Raw genomic sequence first — 22,965 nt, 5'->3', positions numbered from 1 at the left:
TGATGCAGAAACGAGGTGGATGGAGCCGCCAGTGTATTCCAGCGGTTTCTCATTGGTGCTGAGTGGCTCTTTGCTCTTCAGCCGCTTCTTGGGTGCATTAGGGCGGCGCTAAAGGATCATTTGCTTGGTCAGGTACGATGATTACGATGCAATAAGGCTGTCAGTATTCCAAGCTTAGGTATAGAGTACTAGCACAAAGTCGATTCCACGAAATTGATTACCCACGAATTAAAACACGAATCTGGAGTACAGGAGACACTCGAGGTGACACATTTTGTGTGGAGAAAGGAAAATACAACAGACAAAAAAAAGAATAGTAACTCTTCTCAGTAGATGAGAAGAGCGAGAGAAATGGGAAGGGGGTATGTGCGGAATAGCAAGCTATGCGAACAGGAGAAGGCAAAGAGTAGAAGAAAAAAAAAAAGAAACAAAAAGACAAGGAGACGAAACGAAGATAGGCAAACGATGCAATCCGATTGCATCCGGCGTGATCACGTAGAAGAATCAATTAACGTGTACGCCGACCGTCGAAAGCAGGGCCTGTCCGACCACCATAGCTGGCTCGTGGTTTAGACGAGGGCGCAGGCGCAGGTTGACCGTTACGATTGAGGCGGTTGGTTCTCCAGCGCTCGTACCAGGTAACACGACTGGCTTCACGGAGTTCTGATCGCCACTCTGTGAAGACGGAGTCCTTAAGACGCACAAAGTCACAGTGCTCGGGGTTGTATGGGTCTGCGAAACCCCAGGGGAATCGGCGACCGACGGGTTCTTCTCCGGATGCAAGGGAGTGTGGGTCCGGGGACAGGATGGAGAACGGCACGTGGGGATTGGCCATGTTCAACGAACCGGTGGATTTCCGGCTACGCTGTGAGGGGGAGCGAGGGGTAAAAATTTGTTGCTCGTTGGTCTCGTCGGTAGATTTGTTCTCAATCTCGGTCTCGGCCTCGGTCTCAGCAGCACCATCTGTAGGCTCGGTGGTCTCGGCGGTTTGCGTAGGCTGAGCAGGCTCGCTCTCTGCAATTGATTCATCGTAGGCGCTTTCGGAGGAGCTGTACTCTTCCTGGTCTTCCAGGGTAAGGATCTCAAGAGGATCAATGTTGGCTTTTTTGAGACTGCTCCAGACAGCCTTGCGCAGGTATCCCATGTGAGTCGAGGTGATAGTATCCGCCTTGCTGATGACAGGCACAATGGTGGTTTTGCCCAGAATAGTGCGCAGCACCTGTAGATCTAGGTTCTGATCCAAGACGCCCAGGACAGGGGTGTCGGTGGCCTTGGATGTGCCATTGGCAAAGCGCTCAGCGGCGGCGATGTTCTCATCCAGACGCACGGGGTCCAAAAGAAGGAAAGTACAGTGGATATGAGTGTCGCGAGCACCGGGGGAACGAACAACCTTCATCTCTTCCGCGAGAGTTTCCTCAAATTTGCTCTCCAGGAAGCCTGTCACGGCGCGCATCTGCAGATCAACAATGTTGCGTTCCAGGCCATTGGAATCCCAGAGGGTGAGACCGACGCGCTCGCCTTCGATTTCGGTTTCGAGGTACTGGGAGGTGAATCCTTCGTAGACGGATGTCTGGCGTTCCAGTTCTTCGAGTTCTTCGGGGGTGCGTGAGGGGTGTTTATGCGGGGGCATTGTCAACGACTTGCGGAGAAAGTTGAGGAATTCAGTCTTGCCGGAGTTGCGAGCACCAACGACCAGCACACTGTGATTGTCAGTACATCAATTTAAACAGAGCAGAATACCATGCTATCCATAGCAAGCACAGGGCTCAGTAATAGACAAGAGTTGAATGGTTGACTTACTTGTATGGAGTGGGGTCCTTGCGACGACGGACGCGACGGGGACTGTTGACAGTACTAACCGCACTACTAGCATAGCTATACCGACCACGATGGGTCATACTCTCAGACCTCGCATAAGGATCAATAGAGTCAGTCGGTGACGCCAAAGAAGTAGCCGCAACACCCGAGTGGGGACGAGGTAGATTTGGCTCCACCTTGAGGGTATTGAGGGTATCACGCTCTTCACCACCGAAGGTCTCCAGCTGCGGGGCGGGTGAGAAGTCTGGCAGGCGCGGGGCGATCTTAGGCGCGTAGGATTCACGCTGGCGGCGGATTTCTTCTTCCATCAGTTGGGATTTGGTCATCTTTTTGCGACTGGCGGAGGATTTGCGTTGTTCGCCGAGGGGTTCGGTTGATTTGGAGCGACGGAGGAAACCGAGGGAGGTACGGCGAGCGTTGGGGTTGAGGGATTGATCAGTACTAGAAGGTACTTCGGACGGAGCCCGGGAGGAAGTTGGAGTTGCCATTTTCGTATTTGCGTATGTTTTTGGGTTTGTTTTGTTTTCTGTTGTAAGGCTTCAAGGCTTACGGTTCTGTTGTAATGCGACAATATAATCTGCAGTCATAACACCAATCAGCCGGTTTTCTTTTGTTTTCTTTCTTTTCTGTGCTTTTCTCTCTTTCTTCTCCATTATTGATCTGGATATCTTCGGGTAAATAACCCCTCATCTGGTCCAGGGGAAACTTACATCTCAATTGTACGTCACAAATGCAACCACGTTTATATCCAATAGTTCGATGCGACAATTGGAGGACCCAATCACGAAAAAAAAAAGTTAGAGGAAAAAAAAAACCGAACGGTATCTGCGACAGCAGAACAAGAGATCCAAGTTCAAAAAACGAGCGAACAAAGAACAGAGTCGATTCAATCGTAACAAACTCTCAACCAGTGTGAGTTGTCGTGTTATGCACTTTATTCCGCTGAACCGTGTCTACTGGAGTCACGGAGCAAGGGGAAGGTGTTGGAATTGAAATTCGGGGGGGGGGGTTGAAGGGTAAGGAGAGGAAAGAAAAAAATAAGTTTCCCAATCCCGTATAATTGTATTTTTTAGCGTGACTTTTTCTGGAGAGATGGAAAAGATGGAAATTGGGAAGCGGCCTGCTCACAGCGTCCGACTCTAGCGGCGCATTAAGGTGAGAAATAGCAAGGAAACGAAAGGAAAGGAGTGGGTAGAGAGAAGAGGAAAGAAAATGAGTGCGGAGATGAACTGCAAGGCTTATGTACAGAGAGTAGTACATATGAGTATTGTAAGTGTAGGACAGGTTATCATTACGGATTATTATGGAGTTCAAGTTGATTATTCTTTGTATTGTGTTCAAGTTGTCTGCCTTTACTATGATGTTGAGGTTTAATCTAGTTCATAAATATCTAGTATGTAGTATCTACAATAATAGTTCTTGGGTATGAACATTTCTCTTCAATGTTCTCTCTGTATTGATACGAGTTCAGGGCACTATTATGATTCAGGGGTAATGTCGACTTGGTCCAGAGCCCACCACGCTCTCCCCACTTGGAGCTGCTGTGTGGACTGCTGGGATACTCGCTCCACGCCGGCGGGCGGCTAAGGCCCGGAGGGGAAGTCTTGGTGTCGATGAATACCAGCATTATAACCTGTACCTCGTAGCCTCAGGAGCAGGGTAAATAAAGAACAGGAGGCGATGATTCTTTCTATATCTAATTAAATATAGCATAATTAAAAATCCATCTATGTATACTGACTACCACGAGGTCTTCCCCTGAACAGGCAGCTGGCACGTGCGTTAACGGACGCCAGGGGCCGTTGGACTCCACTTGCTTCACGATCTGCTTTTCTCTTTTCTGCTTTCTCGCTGCTGTTCTAATGCTCGGTTTCAGGTGTAAGACTCGCTGGCAATCTGATCTGACTCGTCGAATTAGAGTCACTATTCTGTCGGTTCAGCCGGGATTTGTTCGGTGCAGCATCTGTTCACAAACATCAAGCATCAATTGGTTGGATCAGATAATATTCCCATTCCTACAAGGAACCACTGGACTGAACCGAACTGAGCTGAACAAAAGCAAAACACGTCCCGTGTTTCAAAATTTAAGATTAAAAAATAAAATGGGTGCTGGGGTGGGTACATGAACTACCGGAGTTCATTACTACAGTGTCCCTAGTAATGGGGATGGACCCCGAGCTCGGATCAAACCCATATAAAGGAGAAGATCCCACTCTACTGTATTATGCCGCACAAAAAACAGAACTCTTAGCTCCGAGTCATGACCTCCAAGGTTCCAAGTTCCGGCTTTTACTTTGGCTTAGCCTATTCGTCCACCCGTTCCCCTCCAGCTCATTTCCTTTCGCCCCTCCAAATCTTAAAACGTGATCCCACAACCAATTATCACACCTAGTCTGCAGTCTATAATCAACGCTTCAAATGATACACATGAAACATGAGACTGAATTAGAATTAGAATTCACCCATCAGCAGCTAATGTACAGTCGATCGCTGCACGCTTACTTATTCTCGATCGCATCCAACCGCCACGCGACTCGATCAAGTGGGGCTCGCACAATCCGCGGAATGGTCCTGTCTGGGACGCGTCAGGTCTATTGATTGTGAACCCTGGATCAGTGAATGCCATTGTATTCAGATAGCAATATAGAAGATCACAATGGTAATGTTTATTCAGTATTATGGAATCTGTTCTGGCTCACTCTGTTATGATCTTTCGCGTGATTTCCATTGTGGACCCGACTGCGGGGCTACAGTATCGCGTGCAGATTTGAGATTTTATTGCCTTTAACCTCGATTGCTAAAATGGTCTAACTAGTCTATCCTAAAACTTGAAAATTCTGTACCTAAGATACAAACTCATATAGATAGAGCCTAACCATGAATCCACTTTCCAACAACCTAGCACAATACACACTAAACTCCCAAGCCCTCAGTGCTGGGGCTCAAGTACATCCCAAGTCCGAAACGGGAAAACCAAACACGGACTAGAAGGACAAACATGCTTCCGATCCAACACCTTAAACTTCGGCCCATTAGGCCCAGCCATATACTTCGCTTCTCCAAAGATCGTCTTCTCCCCCCGAGGTCTTGCATCACCCCATCTCCCATTAAACTCAAGCCACCCAACCGGTGATCTCGAGTCAGGGTCAGCTGCCGTGAACGTTTTACTCTTGGGATTATAGATATATGCGTAGGCGTTTAGGGTTGGATCCCAGAGGAATCCTTTATTGGTATAGTCTAGGACGAAACCGGTTGGGAGGTTTAGGCCGGGGATTGTATGATCGTGTTGACTTGGTTTTGAGGTTAGCATACTTATGCATGAATCTTAAAATGGATGAGTTAATTTGAGTAGAGGTTACCCTTTTATCGCATAATTGGCATGTGTCCCGTTCGCAGAGTAGGCATATGGTCTTTGGCCTCGTTTTTCGAGCGCTTTATATCTAAATGCTTGTCCGCTGGCATGTTGGCTAAACCACATTGCTTGGGGTTTTCCCTTTGAGAAGCGGATCATGTTATGTTCCCTTTTAACCAAGTCAGCTTATACATTGCACTACTAGTAGTATCGAAGTTATTCTTTCCAACATCATGAGATAAATACTAACTCACCAGTCACCAATATGATCCCCATATTCCCTCCCAAATACTCTATCACCTTTATTATATCTGCTCTCTGTCAGAAATAACAATCACGATCACGTATCAAATATCGAATATTCAGCACAACTCACGCATAAAAATAAAAGTAGAAAGCATCTACATTCTCTTTCCCATGATCAACGACTATAATCGCGCACCCTGTTCCATTCTCTATACGTCCATCGCGATCTGGTGTGATACCTCCCCACCAAGCTGGTTGGGGGCTTTCAGCAATACCACCGTGCGTAGTTAGGTAGACGCTTGTGTTTCCTAGATTATTGAGTTGATCGAGGTTATCTAGTGTTAGTGGTGTTGGTGTGTTGGGGATAGATGTCCAGTTTACTTGGGGGGTTGTATTGTCTAGTTGGGCTTGGAGATCGCTTGGTTTGTATGCGTCTTGGCTGTGAAGCCAGACTAGGGGAGCTATGTAGTTTCGACTGATGAGTGATAGGTAGATGTGCAAATAGAATTACTATTAGATTGTTTACCGTAGTCGTAGACATATCGAGGTATGATTGTGGTTTGGGATGAGGATGCGAGTGTTGGTTTCAGGTTCAAGAGGGATAGTGGGATGAGGGATGCGAGGTATTGTATTAGGTGCATTTTTTTCGATTTGAGAAAGGACTTCTATCTTGGGGTAGTTATAGCTTCATGTTATGCGGTTTTTTATCAAGTTAGATCGATCTGAGAGCTTTTATCTATATCTACATTTATGGCATAGATCAGCATGATCTTCGTCACAAGACATAAGCAGATATTGCAGTCTTGTGCATTCCGAGTAAAGCATCCAAGGTAACCTACCAGGTAGATGATTCATAGAATGTCTCGGTATAGCTCGAATTTACTGGCTACCAGCTCTATGATATTAGGTTCATATTGTGAGGTAGTGTTCGGAATGTTATGTGCATGGTGTGTATGGTCAATGAGTGGAAGCAGGTGGGACGTGAGGGTTTCTGATTTGACACTGAGAATTTGATAGATGCAGGGTCCTGGTACATTTTTTCTACTCATCATATGCGGAGGGGGCGTGACGTGGACTCGGGGTTGGTCATTTGCTCAGGTGATGATATGGATCGCGGTGCATGGACTCCGCTGATCATGATCATGATCTGCGGTTGTTAGAACTGTGTTCAGGATCTAGGATCAGCCTCGTAGATCGCAGAGATCCCTATCTCTTGTTCATCTGATAAGTTATGCAGAGTCATGCTTATCACACCAAAAAGACAAATAAGTCTTACGTGATGCCAATCAATCAAACGAATTATTGTTCGCATTTACAAATTTTCTGTTATCTCAGATCAACTACATAGTAATACGTCCTTTGAAGAAGACACCGTGATTCCATAGCCATCTCTATAACTTTCCCGTCTCCTCCTTCCTCTCAGCCTCCTGGTGCAATTTGAAAATTCTCAAATCCAACGGAATCCGCTCCCCCAACCACGTCGCCCGCTGCGTATGATCTCTCTCCTCATCATCTGCCCCTTCAGTCGTATTCGGATGAACAAGCGCACTCAATGGACCGCGATTGATAACTAGCCAAGGAATGAAGGCTCCAAACTGCGCTGGCGTGAACAGATTTACTTCGAACATGGCGACGGGGTGTGGTCCGACGGGTTTATCGAAGAATCTGTAAATGCGTAATTCGGGGACTGTATGATACGTTAGTTGGTATATCCCAGGTAGACGTCTAAGTATTTAATTGACAGGACAGGTAATCTTAGTCTGAGACTGAGAGACTGCATGCATGTATATCATGACAATATTGTGGTCTTCAATGTAGAGGGAATACTTACATTCTCGTCTGATTCGTTCATGGAGTGCTTTGGCAAATGTTACTTGATCTGGATTATTCTGGGTAGCTGTTAGTTCAAGAACTACTGGTAGTTTTGAGCTTCTATCGCTTCCTGAGATTCAAGTTGCCGTCATACTTGGAAGTGGTAGATGTGAATATCGAAGCCACCGCGTCGGTCTTTGGCTAGCGGGTCGGGAAATTCTTCGTAGGCTTTGCTGAGAGTTCCGGTTGTGGGGTTCTTGAGGGATTTTCCATCCTCGTTCCGTTCGCTGTTTCAATCATTGATGTCAGCCTATTCAAAATGCTCATTCTGAGGCTCTTTTTCAGGTGCACATCATGATGTGCTGGTGCACGCGCTTACTCGGATAGCAGGTCGAGGTTCTCATATCCCTCTAATGGTGATGGGTATGAATAGGAATATTGATCTGGCATTTTGTATGTGTTTCTGGTGTTTTTGATGGCACTGATGGCCAACTTGAAGGATATAGGTAGCGGTGGTGGTAGAAATAGCCTTGGAATAGGTAGATATTCAAACGTTTATGTGGTCCTGTGGTCTTTTGCCCCGCAGCTATATATTCCTGGATGAGCAATATCCGGGTGGGGGAAAGTAGGTACAAATTGTCTTCGAGGAGCCAATCTTATCAATCAGCACTCTAGCTAATACTAATCGCTGAGCAATCCTGAGCAATCACAATCATTAAAAATGAGGATCGATGTCGTCAGTGTGGCCTGCTATATAATCATAATCACGATGTGGAAGTTTTCCGCACTGACAAAGCCGCGGAATGAGCGGGTCTCTATCTGTGGTTGAAGTGGATCTAATATCCACGAAAGAAAATATTTACTTATACGGATGTACAGTATCTATAAGTCAAGAAGCGACATTAATGTTCTAGGATATGTATTAATGATGTATTGTGTGATAAAAATATTGACTGTAATTGACATCTTTCAAGCTTCACTTCTAGTTTGACTTAGGCCATGCAGCACGAACATCGATATGGCCCTCATCGTCGACAAACTTCCCCCGATCCCACTCACGGCCTTCACCTGACTTCGACCATCTTACATCTTCAGGCCGACGCTCCCCATCTAGACCGGTAAAAGCAGGTTCCTTCTTCCAGCGATCAATGGCACCCTCATTGATCCCGGCCGCCCGCAGCCTCTCCTCGCCCTTTTGTTTCCATTTCGTGCGATCGCGCATGGCTTCAAGAGCCATTTCCCAGTCGTCCTCGCCGGTCATAAGACCTGTCACATGGCGGCGGGAAGGCTGTTTCGTGTTATTTCCCTCAACTTCATCAGGTTGTATGTCTAGGGTGGGGTCGTAGTCAGACGCGAAGTGTGCGTCGATGTTGCTGGTGTTGGATCTGTAGGCCCCACGACCTCGTGAGCGGATAGGCGCTTCAGAATTGGCTGTCGAAGGATGGAGAGGGCCGACGAGTTCTTCTAGAGGGTCCGAGTCTTCAGAAACGTCACGGCGTTGTGTTGTGGTTGTTGAGGAGGACTTCGATTCACGGGGCTCGTCCGATTTCGGTGGGGTGAGGCGATGCTGGCGAGAAGATGTGTGCTCATCACGTCTGGAGCGACGCTCTGATTCTCGACTCTTGCGTTGTGAATGGGATGAATGAGTATGAGATGGGGATTCGGATCGACGTGATCGTTCGCTACGGCGGGATTTGGAGGCGCGATCTCGGTCTCGTTCTCTTTCTCGGCGTGGAGAGCGACTTCGAGATCGAGAATATGATCGCTCTCTATCTCGACGTCTTGTTAGAGATGAGTCGGCCCTACGATACCCTCGTCGCTCTGGGCGGTCATGTCGGCCGTCTCGCGTTCTATCTCGATCTTTCTCGTCCCGGTGCCGATGACGTCGTGACCTGTCTCTTTCTGTAGATGTAGATCGACTTGGATTCCTCCTTCCATGAGATCGATGTTGGTCCGCGCGGGCCAGGCGCGGACCTTCGGTACCGCGTGTAGACGCTCGATCAGGTCTTCTGTGCGAGTGAGAGGTAGATTCATTGGCTGCTGCGGACTGTTTTTTTAATGTACGCATTCGCTCTCGAGCTTCTTTTTCTTCTTTGCGCTTCAGAGCCGTATTATGACTGTCTGTTTCTTTGATAAGATGGCGAAGGAATCGGGTATTCGGTTTGGGAGCATTGCTTGTCGGTCTAGGCATCAAGTCAGAAGAGTAGTTGAATGTGAGAATTCGAATTAGAACATACTTTGAAGGCATAAATGCTGAGAGTCCATTACTGGAGTACTTCTGAGAACTCTCTCGCGCCTCTTTGGCAAGGACCTGTGCAACGTAATCGTCGTCCATGTTGGCTCTGATGGAAGTTGATGGATGTGAAAGGGAGGAGTGTAGAGCAGGCTTTCAAAAGGCGCTGCCAAAGTGAAGATGTCTTAGATCCAGTGATTCATCCTATGAAGGAGCCATAGAAAACCTTTGGAGGAACTCGTTGCGCAATCACATCGTGTGGGGAATGAACAAAGCTGATCGCGCCTGCAGATCAAAGAAAGTGGCGGACTGACCGCCTTCTTATCGCGATTGTTTACGCTTTTTGCTTCCGCGGTTGCTGCAGAAGATAAATCCCATGTCCCTCCAATCAGTCTATTGAGGATTGATCTACTGAAAAGATATGGCAGTCAGTGCATCGGAGGCATTATCAAGGCTCGAAGCCCTTAGGAAAGAACAGGGCGACTTGAACCAAAGTTTGAATATCATCAAGATCGCAGAGCCCATCTCAGATGTCGGAGACACGAACCCCTCGCCTGCAAAGCGAGGCTCAGATATCTCTGTTTTTAACCTGAATGATCCTACCCCTGCCTCTCTTGAGGCCGATCTAGCACATTACAAGGTTAGCATACAATGTTCTGACGTGAAGTTGCACCAAGCGGCAATGGCTAAATTTCATGACTATCGTATAGGAGCTCTTTTCCAAATTGCGATTCTCCTACGTCGAGCAAGTTACGAAAGAGAAATTCCTACGCGCTATTGTAGGCGATCCTCCGTTGATAGTCGGACACAATGAAAACGTGGAATTGGAGGCGCAGTTAGCGGAGGTGAAGGCCGAGCTCAAGGCACGGAAGGAGGAAGCCCGCGTTATGATTGAGGAAATGGAGAAGATGAGTCGGGATCTCGCAAGCCGTGAGTATGCTCTTTGAGGGATTGCTATACGTACCGAGTCACTGACATTGTTGATTATCATCATAGGCTACAAAGAAGTTGAGATTCAAGAAGCGCAGCTCGCTAGTCTACCGGAGTCAATTGAGAACCTTGAATCTACTATTGCCGGTCTCCGCGCAAAGCAAGTCGCGAGCATGGATACCTCAGATCCTCGATCTTCACAGAATATGTCTCTTCCAGCGACCTTGGAGCTACTTGCTGATCGCGAAGCGGAATTGGCCGCGTTAAACCGCCAGATTGCCGCCGTGCAGAACTCGCTACCCCGCAAGACTCGAGAGGCTGAAGCGATTGAAAGGGAATGTTCGGTGCTCGAGCGAAGGAAGGTGGAGGCTACAACGCAGGCTCGTGAGGCAAGGAGAAAGAAGCAGGAAGGCGAGACGGACGGAACTGAAGAAATGGGTCGCTGGTACAGAGGTGCCGAGGAGACATTGAAGGAGATGGTGGGTGTGGAGGGGTAGAGTACCCCAGTATTCTAATTGACGATAGCACGACCGAATGATTAACAAGGTTGGGTGGGGGGCAATGGAGATAGGCGTTGGCGTTTCGTGTTTTAGTGATTACAATTCGACGTGTATATAGTATGAGAATCTACGGTATTATGCGACATGGATGAGAAAAATTCGGGTTCCAAATTTAAGCCATCTGGCTGGAATGTATTTTTAATCATTGTATTTGCATGATCGTACAACATAAAGCGCTCGATGCTGCAGTCATCAGGACCCAGAATTTTGTTAAGCCCAAAGCGAAACCCGACCGGACGCCCGTTTTCATTTTTAGATGCTGATTTACTCCTCATCCTCCTCAGCCTCCTCACCGTCACCACCAGCGGCGGCAGCGGCCTTCTTGCGGCGCACGCGACCGGGGCGGCCACCACCGAAGGGAGAGGACAGAGCGAAGTCGATGTGCTTCTGGGAGTCAAGGCGAACCATGAAAGAGGGAACGTTGACGATCTGCTTGCCGACACGGATGTGGCGCTGCTTGATCAGGACACGGGCGTGGTGGATAGACTTGGCGAGGCCGAGCTTGTACACGCAGGTCTGCAGACGACGCTCAAGGAAATCCTCGACCTTCAGGGCAAGAACGTAATCGAGCTTCATGCGGGACTCATCGAGCACACCGATGCGCACCAGACGGCGAATCAAGGCGTTACCCTCGAACAGACGCTTGGGGTCCTTCTCATCGAGAGTGAGCAGCTCACTAGTGAGAAAATTATGTTAGTTTCGCATTCTTTCATGTATCATGAATAATTTTCATATCCCGAGCCAGTCCTCCACATACCGAGCAGCACGACGAATCTTAGAGAGGGTAAGCTGGACACGCCACACCTCACGCTTGTTGCGGAGGCCGTACTCGCCGACAACCTTCAGTTCCGAATCACTATTATTAAAAAGTGGTTAGATAATGGAACATCACGACATAAACAGAAGCACGCTTCTGATCAGTGGCCGGAGAGTACTAACAGACGGGCCGACTCGTAAGCTGTGACATAGATGTTAGCATATTGAAGACTTGGTGATTTTGATGAATATTCAGAATTTCGACTTACGACGACGGGGGACCTTGTAGGTCTTGGAGGAAACGCGACTGTAATGTCGAACATTAGAATATTGCGATAATTCATTTCCATTGATGTCGGTATACTCACGGGGCCATGGTTGCTGAGTTGTCGCGAGGTTGAGCACACAAGAAGGAACTTCCTAATCGCGAAGAATCATGAAGTCCAATTCTCCCATCGCTTAGTGGAAGACGCTAGTCCCAAATAGGTTATAGTGCCATGCTCCCGAGAGTGTTAGGGCAAGGGCTAGTCGGTCACGGATCCCACAGTCACCTGACCTCACAAACCATCGGGTGTTCCGCTTCAGCTTCAATCTTGACCAAAGGCCCGCTGTCGCCAATTCACCAAATTCACCACCAACCAACACCGTCGCCATGCCTCACTCCTACGGTCTGCGTGCCGGCACTCGGGTACGTCCCCCTTGAATGAAATGCTACAACTCTCTATCCCGGCCATTTCGCTGCGTGTTTAGCGTGATATAGTTGGCTTGAAACGATGGCGAAAAAAATGAAGGAAATGCAACGACCATACTAACGAAATGCACAGTATGCCTTCAGCCGTAACTTCAAGGAACATGGTATGATTCGCATGTCTACCTACATGAAGACCTACCGGTACGAACGATCCCGATAAGCCGAATTTCGATATGAAAGTTTTGAATTTGAAATAATGGAGGATCTGACAAATTTTAACAGTGTTGGAGATATTGTCGATATCAAGGTCAACGGTGCCGTTCAGAAGGGGTCAGTACACATCCGCAAATTTCCTTGCGCTTCATTCGCCCAATTGCTCGGCATGAGCCACAACACCTTGAATCCTCCCAAATCCCATCCGACATCCACAATCCCTTCCCATTCAAATGGACATAATAACTGAGACTCTGGAATATAGTATGCCCCACAAGGTCTACCACGGTAAGACCGGTGTCGTCTACAACGTCACCAAGTCCTCCGTCGGTGTCCTCCTGTACAAGCGTGTCGACAACCGCTACCTCGAGAAGCGCATCAGCGTCCGCATTGAGCACGTCCAGCACTCCCGCTCCCGCGAGGAGTTCATCAACCGTGTCAAGGAGAACGCCCTGAAGAAGCGTGAGGCCAAGGAGAAGGGTATCCACGTTCACCTTAAGCGCCAGGCTGTTGGTCCCCGTGACGGTCACCTCGTCACCCAGGCCGGCAACGTCCCCGAGACCGTTACCCCTATCCCCTACGACACCCACATCTAAGGGACTCGATGGAAAAATGGGTCTTTTGGTTCGGTGCGCGTGGTTGTTCGGTGTTATTTGAACTGGGTTTTCGCCGCTTTTTCCGCCTAAGTGGCTGGAATTTGACTTGGGCTGCATGAGACGACGCGTGATGGGTCTCCGATGCCCTGGCACTTCTCAAGCCTGTGCATAGATTCCCCTGAATGAAACAAAAATCAAAAATTTTCCGAGTTCACCTTAGTCCTGGATGAATTATGAATGATTCTTTCGCTGTATAGCAATTTGCCGGTTCCTGTTCTATTAAGAGCTATATGCAATCGCTGCGTCGATCTATGTAGATTCGTAACCTGACATACCTCAAATTACTCTTTCTTTTGCAGAGGTACATCTGTATGGGTATACTTGAGAACTTCCTAGTTTAACCTTGGTAGTCCTGCGACCTGCATATGTACAATCAATCAGGTTTTTCTAGTATGAGCTGGGCTTATGGGTATTGTTAGAGATATATTATTTTCCTGTGATCTACAAATCTAATACGTATTAAGCTAAGACGCTGCATATAGAAATTGACCCTTACAACTCCTATCGTCGCGGACAGTCATCGACCGTATGCACTACCACCCATCAACCACTTCAAGCTCCAATGTTATTGCCTAGATACGACCTACTAGTATTGTTGTTTCATAGTACATACAGTTAGCACTACCAATGTAAGTGTGCACCACTTAGTCACTGATCACCTACCAACTTGAAGGACTCCAAGTCATGGATGCTCCATATATATAGTATCCATATAGGGCGTACAATGGGTCTGAAAAATGGGTATTCAAAAACTTGATCTTGAACAGTAGTATTTGAACGCTGCCAGTGCGATTCGCAATGCTAGAACCCCTGGCATATTCCAAGGTTTGGACTTGTCTTCTTACTAGTACCCTTCCTATACCCCACTAGCTAGTAACTTGAAGTACTATACTAGTAGTGACGGATGCTCTGAACTTTGAAAGAGATGTGGGCATTAGGCACTACTATTGGGCGCGGGGCATTCTGCTCCCCATTTTTGAGTCTATCTTCTACTAGTAATCAGTCAAAGAACGTCAGATGGTGAGCATTCATTAAGACCTACCCACCTGTGCAAGGACATGACTTTTCCTAATGTGAACCGAGGTTTGAAATGAGTCTTGGCATGACCTTGTAAAGTGACCTCAGGTTGAGTCGGTCTAATGTCGGAATTATGCATGATGTTGATGTCTTTGGAATCTCAGACAGCAGGATCTGAGATTCGGCTTTCGGCAGGTTGAGCGATCCGTCTTCTCTGCCACTTACAATGTGCATTTGGATCTATCACTCAATCTATTGGCTGAGGTCCACGTTTTAGACATGCGTTACGCATGACGATCGAGATTACTGGATAAGGGGGGCGCTTGGGGCCGTGAATCGTCTCGCAAACCTCAAATGTACATGGCCTTGGATGTAAGGTTTCGTCAACCAATCTATCTTTCTTGGGCTCGGACCTTCAACCCAATCAAACAATGCAAGTTCCCCTCTCTTCGGATGGAACAGGGTGATATTGCTCATTAAAACTAGCGGCGGTGAGGTCGAAGTACAGATGCAAGACCTGCACAGCTGCACGTCTGACACATAAACTAAGATTTACCTTAGCAGGTCCGTGAGTTGAGCACAGTCCGACACTCAATTTCCGACGGATAAATGTAAAATGCGAAGAAATATGCGCTAGTGTCCATATTTCGTGTTCGGAGTTGGCTCAAAATTGTATAGTCCGTTTATACTGCGTGGGACAGTACAATATGGATCTCTGCAGACACGGCGCCACTAAAATATGTTACATCGTTCCGTAGTCAGTCTCGTTTTCACCTCAGCACTTAGAACTCTTTCATCTTATTCCTCCAATCGAATACCAGACGATATCCGCACCGGAAGATTAGCCACAACTAGAAACGGTGGAGATTTTAAGGGAAATCGTGAGTGAGGTGCGCATGGGCTTCATTTCCCTTGAAGACTAGGCCTAACGTATCACAGATGTCCCTCATCGGCAAGGGTGTGCCAATAGGATGTGGAGCCGCAACGGAGTGGGTACCTGGTACTTGCCTCACGCGACCACTTTACACATTGGACCAAGTACCTGTTACTCGATCGGACTGTCTTCCACGGCCCTCACAAGGAGAGCTGACGCGTATAGCTTGTTTCTTCTGCAAGGGGAACGTATCTGATTTGGACATTCGAAAAAGCCATGAGGAATTATCGATCAACCGCTGCAGGTCCCCGTGGGATCGACTCATCACTAATTTCGATGTCGTGCCTCTCTCTCTGGCCATGTTGCACTCCAAACAGGATGATGTCTATACAGCCACCGGGGTCCGGGCTCTGGTCATCACTATTTGCCCCGCAGACGTTGTCGGGCACTAAAACACCGAACAACTACCCATATATTGCCAAGAGTTATGATATTGATCCCAAGCCGACTGCCGAGAGAAGGTCGTGCGCATGATGCAATCATGCTCAGCCGGCGCTTTCCTCACGATGTGTTACATACTTGCCCTATGAACGCGTTCACGAGCCCAAAGAAGCAAAACCAATACATTTGTTCCCTCGAGGTCATTCTCCTTTACCATGCAGCCACTCATTCGCTCAGTCCTTTTTTTCTTTATTTCAAAGTACAATCAAAGTACCACCACACTCGTTTCCTCCGCATCTTTATTTGCGCCATTCCGTGTGCTCAGTCATCTGCAAGTTGTTTTGTGAAAGACTAAAATGGGGCTTTGATTGCTCGTGGATACTACTGGTCGTCGATCCCGCATAGACCGCTGCTTGTTCCATGCGACCTTTGATATTGATTTACTTTTGACGGATTCTCATTCCTTCGGAGTTAGTCTTGTTAGTCCATCCAGGTGAACTCCACCATCTCCCCTTTGAGAGAGAAATGTCTCCACGAGCATGGTTTCCCCCCCTATCCCACCCCCTGCACTGCTATGGATCCTACCCAACCCCTCACATCCCGTCCTTCCCTCCCTTACCATATGGCTGAAGCGACTGCATAAGATCTCACCTTCTTTGGGCACTGACGGAGATCAGCCGACTTGCGCTTTCGGAACTTTCTTTCTACACATGCAGGTCTGCTGGTCCGTGAAATCATCTCCCCCATCGCGCTATACCTGATCCTTTCGTTTGGCCGTGGAGGGAGCATTGTGGCATGCGGGCCCGGGACGGACCTATTAGCATTCATTTCATTTGCGCTGCTGGCCGATGGACTCAAGTATAAAAATGTCCCTGGCATTCCTGTAAACACAACGCCGATCCCTCCTGCGTCTGCCCTGTCATACCCAGCGCTCGTGCAGCTTGCTTCCTCGAAGCTCTTGATTTGGATCCTTGTGTTTCTCCTTTTGTTTGCACTCCTTTGTCAACAAATAAATATTACAAAAAAGGACAAGCTCCTGGGTTGATCCGTTGAACCCGTCCAATCCTTATTCCGACTCACCGGCATAATGCAGCTGTATAAGCTTGGTCTTCTGGTTTCGTCTCTTGTAGCCTATGTTGGCGCAGATTCGACATTTACACCTGCTCGGCCCCCAGCTGTGCCTCTTGCAGTTAGGTCGCCGTACTTAAGCACTTGGCTTGATGCTGGGAGTGACGGTGGTGATGGAGGCTATCTAGCTGGCGAATGGCCCACGTTCTGGGAGTAAGTTTCGATCTGCAGTCGCGCATTGAACCTTGACTGATCTAGTTTACGCGTATAGGAACCAGGTAACTGGCTGGTGCGGCTTGATTCGCGTTGATGGCGTGGCTTATACTTGGATGGGATTGCCTGGAACTACGACAGTCAACCAAACGGCATTGGAATACACTTCCACCAAGAGCATCTTCACTATGGATGTTGCCGGTGCCGTGGAGATGAACATCACTTTCATGTCGCCAATTACGCCCAATGACCTTAAACGCCAATCTCTTGTCTTTTCTTACCTCAATGTCGAAGTGAATTCTCTCGATGGCAAGGAGCACGATGTACAGGTATACGCTGATATCTCTGCTGGTAAGTCCTAAATATGAACACGAAAATCTTGAAAGTGTCGCTTAATTGACCATCATTACAGAGTGGGTATCGGGAGACCGTGGTGCAATTGCTCAATGGGATTATGGCACTACCGATGATATTGCATACCACAAGGTCTATCGTCAGACACAACTGGCGTTCTCCGAAGTCAACCAGCAGGGCGAATGGGGTTACTGGTACTGGGCTACTGATTCCAACGGCAAAATGACACGTCAATCTGGCCAGGATACCGTGGTCCGTGGCCAGTTTTCTTCCAATGGTACACTGACCAATGGTGCCGACACCAACTACCGTGCTATTCAGGATGAGTGGCCGGTGTTTGCATTCGCATCCAACCTGGGCTCCGTGTCTTCAACTCCCGTCAGCACGCTTTTCTCTCTGGGTCTTACTCAGGATGAGGCCGTTCAGTATGAAGGTTCTTCGACGTACGCTCCCGTTCAGTCCCTCTGGAAGGCCTACTTCGACACTGAGCTGGAAGCATTGTCGTTCTTCCACAAAGATTACAGCTCATCTAGCTCTCTCGCTAGCGATTTCGACAACCAGGTGGCCCAGGACTCTACTGCTCTTGGCGGTAATGACTATCTCGCGCTTACCTCGCTGGCGGCCCGACAGGCAATTGGTGCCACTCAGCTCTGCGGCACTGAAGACAAGATGTACCTTTTCCTTAAGGAAATCTCGTCTGATGGAAACTTAAACACCGTAGATGTCATGTTCCCAGTTTACCCATTTTTCATCTACACCAACCCCGAGTTATTGAAGCTAGTTATGGAGCCATTGTACGAGAACCAGCTAGCTGGTAAATACCCCAATGCTTGGGCTATGCATGATATGGGTTCAAACTATCCAAATGCTACTGGTCACTCTGATGGAACCGATGAGAAGATGCCTTTGGAAGAGTGCGGAAACATGGTTATCATGACTCTTGCATATGCATTGAAGTCCAAGGACACGGATTACTTGACAGAACGTTACTCGCTCCTGACCCAGTGGACTGAATACCTGATCGAGGACGCTCTATACCCTGCCAACCAAATCTCGACGGATGACTTTGCTGGGTCTCTAGCGTAAGTTAAATAAGTCCGAACTTCAGAGTTTTAACTAACCGGTCATATTAGCAACCAAACCAACTTGGCCCTGAAGGGTATGATTGGTATCCAGGCTATGGCTGTTATTGCAAAACAGACGGGCAACACTGCCGATGCGGCCAACTATTCTAGTATTGCCCACAGCTACATCACAAAATGGCAGGACCTGGCCATTAACAAAGACGCTTCTCCACCCCACACCACTCTGAACTACGGTAACGCGAGCAGCCATGGTAAGTTATTCTTTGATCTACGAGTATGCTCTTATGCTAACATAATGTTTCTAGGTCTCCTGTACAACCTTTACGCGGACGCACAGCTGGGTCTGGGCTTGGTGCCTGACTCTGTCTACCAGATGCAGAGTGACTTCTACCCTACCATTGTGAACAAGTATGGCGTCCCCCTCGACACACGCCACACTGAGACCAAGGGTGAGTTTGCTTATATTTTGTATTCTTTTTGAAATTTCAAGACTAATTAGAATGCAGCCGACTGGGAATTATGGACTGCCGCCATCGCGTCGACTGACACCCGCAACATGTTCATCGAGCACCTGGCCACTTGGATCAACGAGACTCCAACCAACAAGGCTTTCACTGACTTGTACGATACTGTCACCGGAAAGTATGTTGTCACCTCACCTCCGAATCATGATCCCTTGCTAACCACGTTCAGTTACCCGCAAACTCTCTTCTTCGCCCGCCCCGTTGTAGGCGGCACGTTCGCTCCTCTCCTGGTCACCCAGTAAAAGACCATCACCTTCGCTTCTTGTGCATTTATTTTTACATTCTATCTTCTTTATACCTAGTCCGCGCTCCGCTCTCAACTTCTCTGCCTGTTAGCCCACCCGTGAGATTATGAGGACCCCTTGATCTGGTCAATCCTGGGGACGGGCATGACGACGCGCTGGACGCCATCCATTCATTAGTCTGCCACGCCTTTATGGTCAAGGCTCGTATAATGTTTGTTGTTTTGTTACACCCTTGATACCCATCCTCAGAGCCGTGCTCATTCAGAGTTAACGGTCAAGTGCGTTGGTTGTGTGTTTGTTTTGTGCCTCTCGATGCCCCCAATTGGCTGTGATAAATATCCTGCCCATAGGTATACTCAATTTTACTCCGTTCCGGACAAAATTACTCTCCAATTCCTGATCAGTAGACGTTGTAGATCTCAACTTTCTGGATATTTTCCAACCCCAACGATCCATTGACATTCGCTTGCAAATTCTTAACCAGGTGGGTATTTCATTTTAAAGCGACGACATTCAACCATCGAGTATAGCGAAAAACGAGTGACTTAGATAATTATAAACGTGTGAATAAAGTGGAAATTGGTAGATACTCGGATGTTTCGAGCGTTGGATTGGTTAAAGTAGTCAATCATTCTTCGTCTCATTCGTTACTCTACTACTCCATAGACTACACATCTCCTCATAACACCAGCTACGAGCTCCGTAAATCATCCACTTCATATGTGCATGCCATCATCGTTACAAAAAACCTTTTTAAAAAAGAATCGCTTCGAAATTCACATCAAGCGTGGAACTTTTACTGGGAACTTTCATCCCATCCATCAAAAGAACGAATCAGATCTAGCAGAATATTCGTTAGAAAACCCCCTGGAAGACAATTAAATAGAATTGAAACATACCATAGTAAAGCATCATGCCCTCCAAATGAACATCCAAATGAATACGCTCATCAACGGTGTGGATGTTGAACGTCCCACCAACCCGGGATGGACTCCACCTGTAAATGTTCTCCGACAGAGACCAGTAAAAGCGCGTGTCAGTGTTCCCAGTCATGACATCCCCAGTGACAACAACAGTTGGAGTTGATGAAGCCTCTGCATCTGACTTGGCAAGCGGGTTAGGATGCGACTCGAAAACACTTCGAGTTACACCAGAGAACCGAGCCCAGACCTTGGATGTCAGCGGATCAGTTGGAGAGATAGGCGCTGGGACAAGAGGATCGCTCAACGGTGACAGGCTGAGTGTACGGTCACCACCCTCCTCTTCGCCGCTAAACGAAGCTCCAGGGAAATGAACCGACAGCGAGACATTGTGGCGGTCAGCAATGGGGGCAATGATGCGCACAGCACGTTCCTGGACCAAATCAGGCGTTTGGTGCAGGGCCACTCGGTAGTTGACAACGGCTGAGATCTTCTCTGGGAGCGCATTTGTCTTCACACCTCCATGAATCAGATCAGCAGCCTGCGACGTCTGTAAAGTATATCGAATCTTATCACCACGAGACTCTGCAACGGACTCAGCTAAGTCTGCCGCATCACCCGCGGCAAGCTTCTCAGCTAACCAGGGCTCAACACTCTCAGATGAGTACCGTGCCTGACACCCAAGCGTCCCAAATGAGGGGTGCGATTCATCCAACGATGCACTGAAAAGTTCTTGTCGCTCAAGCTCATACAGAATCTCTGCCATAATACCGATGCCAGTGTGAGGAGGTGGTACGGAGCTGTGGCCGCCTGGTACAGCAAGCTCAAGTACTAGGTCTATACTACCCTTCTCTCCAACGCCGGGAAGCGCATATAAGACCTCGCCGCTGTTTGACTCAGCACCGACTGAGCCGAGACTCTGGAGTCCCATGCCGCCTTCATCGAGAATGAACTCGAAGCTGTCTTTGCCGTATTTCTCTTCCAGAGCGGGGGCGATTGATCCCGCGCCTAGCCAGCCGTGTGATTCCTCGTCGTAGCCGAAGGCGAAGACGATAGTGCGCTGCGGGCTCCAATCTTGGGAGAGAAGGTCCTCCAATGTTGACATGAGGCCAATAAGGACGTTCTTGCAGTCGCTTGAGCCGCGGCCCCAGATCCATTCGCCGTCAAAAACACCATCGAAGGGTGGATATGTCCAGTCAGATGGGTCATCGATTGGAACTACGTCTTGGTGGGCCATGAAAAGGATTGGCTTGCGGGTTGTATCTGCGCCTTTGAAGGTGAAGACTAAACCGAGGCGGTTGATGTGCTCAACCTCGGCTTGGGAGTGCCTAATGGATATCAATTTTTTTTTGGCTCTTTTAGCTTATCATTGGGGAGAATGCTTACACGAGAGGGAACAACTTCTTCAGCAAGGTTTGGAATTCTACGAAAGGCGCAAAAGCCTCGTCGTATGGGTCCTCCGCGAAATCGCCGACTGTTGTTGGGACTCGCACGGCTTGGGAAAGTCGCTTTGCCTGACGAGCTCGGAATGCACCATCTTCTAGGAAAGTCAATGCTGGGTGTAAGCCGTCATTCGGAGCAGCGAGCTTCTGTGCCTGCGGACAGGTCTCGCGAGCAGAGGGCTTCACGGCTGCATTGCGGGGTGTTGTATCTGCCTCGGGGAAGAGGATTTGCTGAACCGGGATGTTCAATGCGATGGCGGATGGCAGGGTTGCCAATCCGAGGAGTGAAAGAGCTTTCATCTTGACGGAATTAATCTACACTCTTAGTGGGAGGATGCTCAATTCCTTTTGACTCATGGAATACCACTGTTGAATAAGATAAGGGCATTGCGCCATGGGCGCTATCTTTCACTCTTCCCCTCACGAGAGTGGCGGCCGATGCCGCTCTTTGCCTTAATTGGCAAGTTTATACTGGCTTTGCCGATGGTCGGCTGTAGGAAGCCAGTCGCCATGATAACTTGAAAGGATGGAAGTATACTCAGCTATATGGGATGGATGACCTGCTGGTTTCGCGAATGCTTCTGTCTATGAAGTATCAGTGCAAACTCTGTCTACCACACCTTCAGCAAGAAGCCCAATGTTTTGCTAGGCCCGATTCTGTGGTTCACTGGTTCCTAGTGCCGAAGAACCGAGTGGAGCCACGGGATGAAGCGAGAAACATTATGGAAGCTCAATGGAAGAACTGCGTCATAGCAATATTGACCAGAACCTTTAGGAACCCTAATGCTTCCAAATTACCATAATTTCGCGCACTGGTTCGTCCGTTCCTTTCTCAATGCCATCAGCCACTTAGCACTCTAAGTTTCCCCCGGAAAGGGGTAATTCCAGGGGGCTGAAGGGCGGACGCCGCAAAAATGCAGCATCCCCACAGCAAACGGGGCTCCAACTGGAGGGAATCCATGAAAATGTGGCGAACTAGGCTTGCGAGGGGTGCTTGGTGTTCCCTTGACTCGTCAAGGCTGTCAAGCTCTGTGACTCGTTCGTTCCCACAACAAATATTGTCCACTCTGGGGACGCCGATCGTCTCGACGATCCCCACTCTACACCAATAAGCCACCGCGCAGAGTTCAATAGGTCCCTCAGATTAGTGTTTCAGAGCTGATCGTCTCGCTTCACGATGTCATCGTCTCCGTTTCATGATCCATAAATTAATGGGTCCACGGGTTCCTGCTGTCCCCGGGGAGCCGACTAGGGAGCTAGTTGTCAGATCTTTTTAAAAGTGAGACATCCAGCGGCGTAGACAAAAAGCTTTTGCTTCTTCTATTTTTCTCTTGTTCTTCTGTATCTGTCTACTCGCTGGTCGTTACAGTTCTCTCGTTTCATCTGCGCATTCCACATACTCGACAACTTTCTTTCGCTATACACAAATCAACACGCGCTCTCTCTATTTTTCCTTTATCGTATCATCTGTGACCTACTTGGTCTTGAACTCTCATTAACCGTTTAAACCACAAC

At 48.2% G+C, this 22,965-nt stretch overlaps 9 protein-coding genes across 9 annotated transcripts; 3 read left to right on the top strand and 6 right to left on the bottom strand.

Moving 5' to 3' along the window:
• Nucleotides 1-508: 508 nt before the first annotated feature.
• aspE (septin) lies at nucleotides 509-2,306 on the bottom strand (the record flags this gene model as incomplete). The annotated part of the gene is made up of 2 exons (XM_056917948.1): nucleotides 509-1,700; nucleotides 1,801-2,306. The coding sequence occupies 2 exons, from the start codon at nucleotides 2,304-2,306 to the stop codon at nucleotides 509-511; spliced, it is 1,698 nt and encodes a 565-aa protein (XP_056783559.1).
• Nucleotides 2,307-4,747: 2,441 nt separating this feature from the next.
• Nucleotides 4,748-6,057, bottom strand: N7478_001732 (uncharacterized protein; the record flags this gene model as incomplete). Its single annotated transcript, XM_056917947.1, has 5 exons — nucleotides 4,748-5,108; nucleotides 5,178-5,339; nucleotides 5,425-5,481; nucleotides 5,547-5,877; nucleotides 5,943-6,057. 5 exons carry the CDS (start codon nucleotides 6,055-6,057, stop codon nucleotides 4,748-4,750), a joined length of 1,026 nt encoding a protein of 341 aa, XP_056783558.1.
• A 750-nt stretch (nucleotides 6,058-6,807) lies between these two features.
• N7478_001731 (DOPA 4,5-dioxygenase family protein) lies at nucleotides 6,808-7,678 on the bottom strand (the record flags this gene model as incomplete). Its single annotated transcript, XM_056917946.1, has 4 exons — nucleotides 6,808-7,103; nucleotides 7,248-7,305; nucleotides 7,383-7,515; nucleotides 7,608-7,678. The coding sequence occupies 4 exons, from the start codon at nucleotides 7,676-7,678 to the stop codon at nucleotides 6,808-6,810; spliced, it is 558 nt and encodes a 185-aa protein (XP_056783557.1).
• A 532-nt stretch (nucleotides 7,679-8,210) lies between these two features.
• Nucleotides 8,211-9,563, bottom strand: N7478_001730 (uncharacterized protein; the record flags this gene model as incomplete). Its single annotated transcript, XM_056917945.1, has 5 exons — nucleotides 8,211-8,849; nucleotides 8,915-8,997; nucleotides 9,040-9,237; nucleotides 9,293-9,411; nucleotides 9,466-9,563. The coding sequence occupies 5 exons, from the start codon at nucleotides 9,561-9,563 to the stop codon at nucleotides 8,211-8,213; spliced, it is 1,137 nt and encodes a 378-aa protein (XP_056783556.1).
• A 319-nt stretch (nucleotides 9,564-9,882) lies between these two features.
• N7478_001729 (uncharacterized protein) lies at nucleotides 9,883-10,888 on the top strand (the record flags this gene model as incomplete). Its single annotated transcript, XM_056917944.1, has 3 exons — nucleotides 9,883-10,101; nucleotides 10,172-10,391; nucleotides 10,458-10,888. The coding sequence occupies 3 exons, from the start codon at nucleotides 9,883-9,885 to the stop codon at nucleotides 10,886-10,888; spliced, it is 870 nt and encodes a 289-aa protein (XP_056783555.1).
• A 277-nt stretch (nucleotides 10,889-11,165) lies between these two features.
• N7478_001728 (40S ribosomal protein uS4) lies at nucleotides 11,166-12,095 on the bottom strand. The gene is made up of 5 exons (XM_056917943.1): nucleotides 12,076-12,095; nucleotides 11,977-12,014; nucleotides 11,891-11,909; nucleotides 11,709-11,807; nucleotides 11,166-11,627 (listed from the first exon to the last, which is right to left on the bottom strand). Exons 1-5 carry the CDS (start codon nucleotides 12,081-12,083, stop codon nucleotides 11,216-11,218), a joined length of 576 nt encoding a protein of 191 aa, XP_056783554.1. The 5' UTR covers nucleotides 12,084-12,095; the 3' UTR covers nucleotides 11,166-11,215.
• A 252-nt stretch (nucleotides 12,096-12,347) lies between these two features.
• Nucleotides 12,348-13,207, top strand: N7478_001727 (60S ribosomal protein eL21; the record flags this gene model as incomplete). Its single annotated transcript, XM_056917942.1, has 4 exons — nucleotides 12,348-12,395; nucleotides 12,532-12,599; nucleotides 12,681-12,728; nucleotides 12,877-13,207. Exons 1-4 carry the CDS (start codon nucleotides 12,360-12,362, stop codon nucleotides 13,205-13,207), a joined length of 483 nt encoding a protein of 160 aa, XP_056783553.1. The 5' UTR covers nucleotides 12,348-12,359.
• Nucleotides 13,208-16,686: 3,479 nt separating this feature from the next.
• On the top strand, nucleotides 16,687-19,085 carry gta1 (glutaminase GtaA; the record flags this gene model as incomplete). Its single annotated transcript, XM_056917941.1, has 7 exons — nucleotides 16,687-16,880; nucleotides 16,939-17,231; nucleotides 17,293-18,316; nucleotides 18,368-18,570; nucleotides 18,625-18,768; nucleotides 18,826-18,961; nucleotides 19,013-19,085. 7 exons carry the CDS (start codon nucleotides 16,687-16,689, stop codon nucleotides 19,083-19,085), a joined length of 2,067 nt encoding a protein of 688 aa, XP_056783552.1.
• Nucleotides 19,086-19,884: 799 nt separating this feature from the next.
• Nucleotides 19,885-21,750, bottom strand: cps1 (Gly-Xaa carboxypeptidase; the record flags this gene model as incomplete). Its single annotated transcript, XM_056917940.1, has 3 exons — nucleotides 19,885-19,955; nucleotides 19,988-21,336; nucleotides 21,395-21,750. The coding sequence occupies 3 exons, from the start codon at nucleotides 21,748-21,750 to the stop codon at nucleotides 19,885-19,887; spliced, it is 1,776 nt and encodes a 591-aa protein (XP_056783551.1).
• Nucleotides 21,751-22,965: the final 1,215 nt, after the last annotated feature.

The sequence above is a fragment of the Penicillium angulare genome, assembly GCF_028827245.1.
Source record: "Penicillium angulare strain IBT 27051 chromosome Unknown utg000002l_segment0_segment0, whole genome shotgun sequence".
NCBI lineage: Eukaryota > Fungi > Ascomycota > Eurotiomycetes > Eurotiales > Aspergillaceae > Penicillium > Penicillium angulare.
This window is presented reverse-complemented; position numbering and strand designations above follow the sequence as displayed.

Bases quoted from the DNA above. Each gene is read 5' to 3' on its own strand.
- N7478_001728 (XM_056917943.1), bottom strand. The intron at 11,628-11,708 runs GTATGTGGAGGA...TTTTCTCACTAG, and splicing joins AAGATTCGTCGTGCTGCTCG to TGAGCTGCTCACTCTCGATG.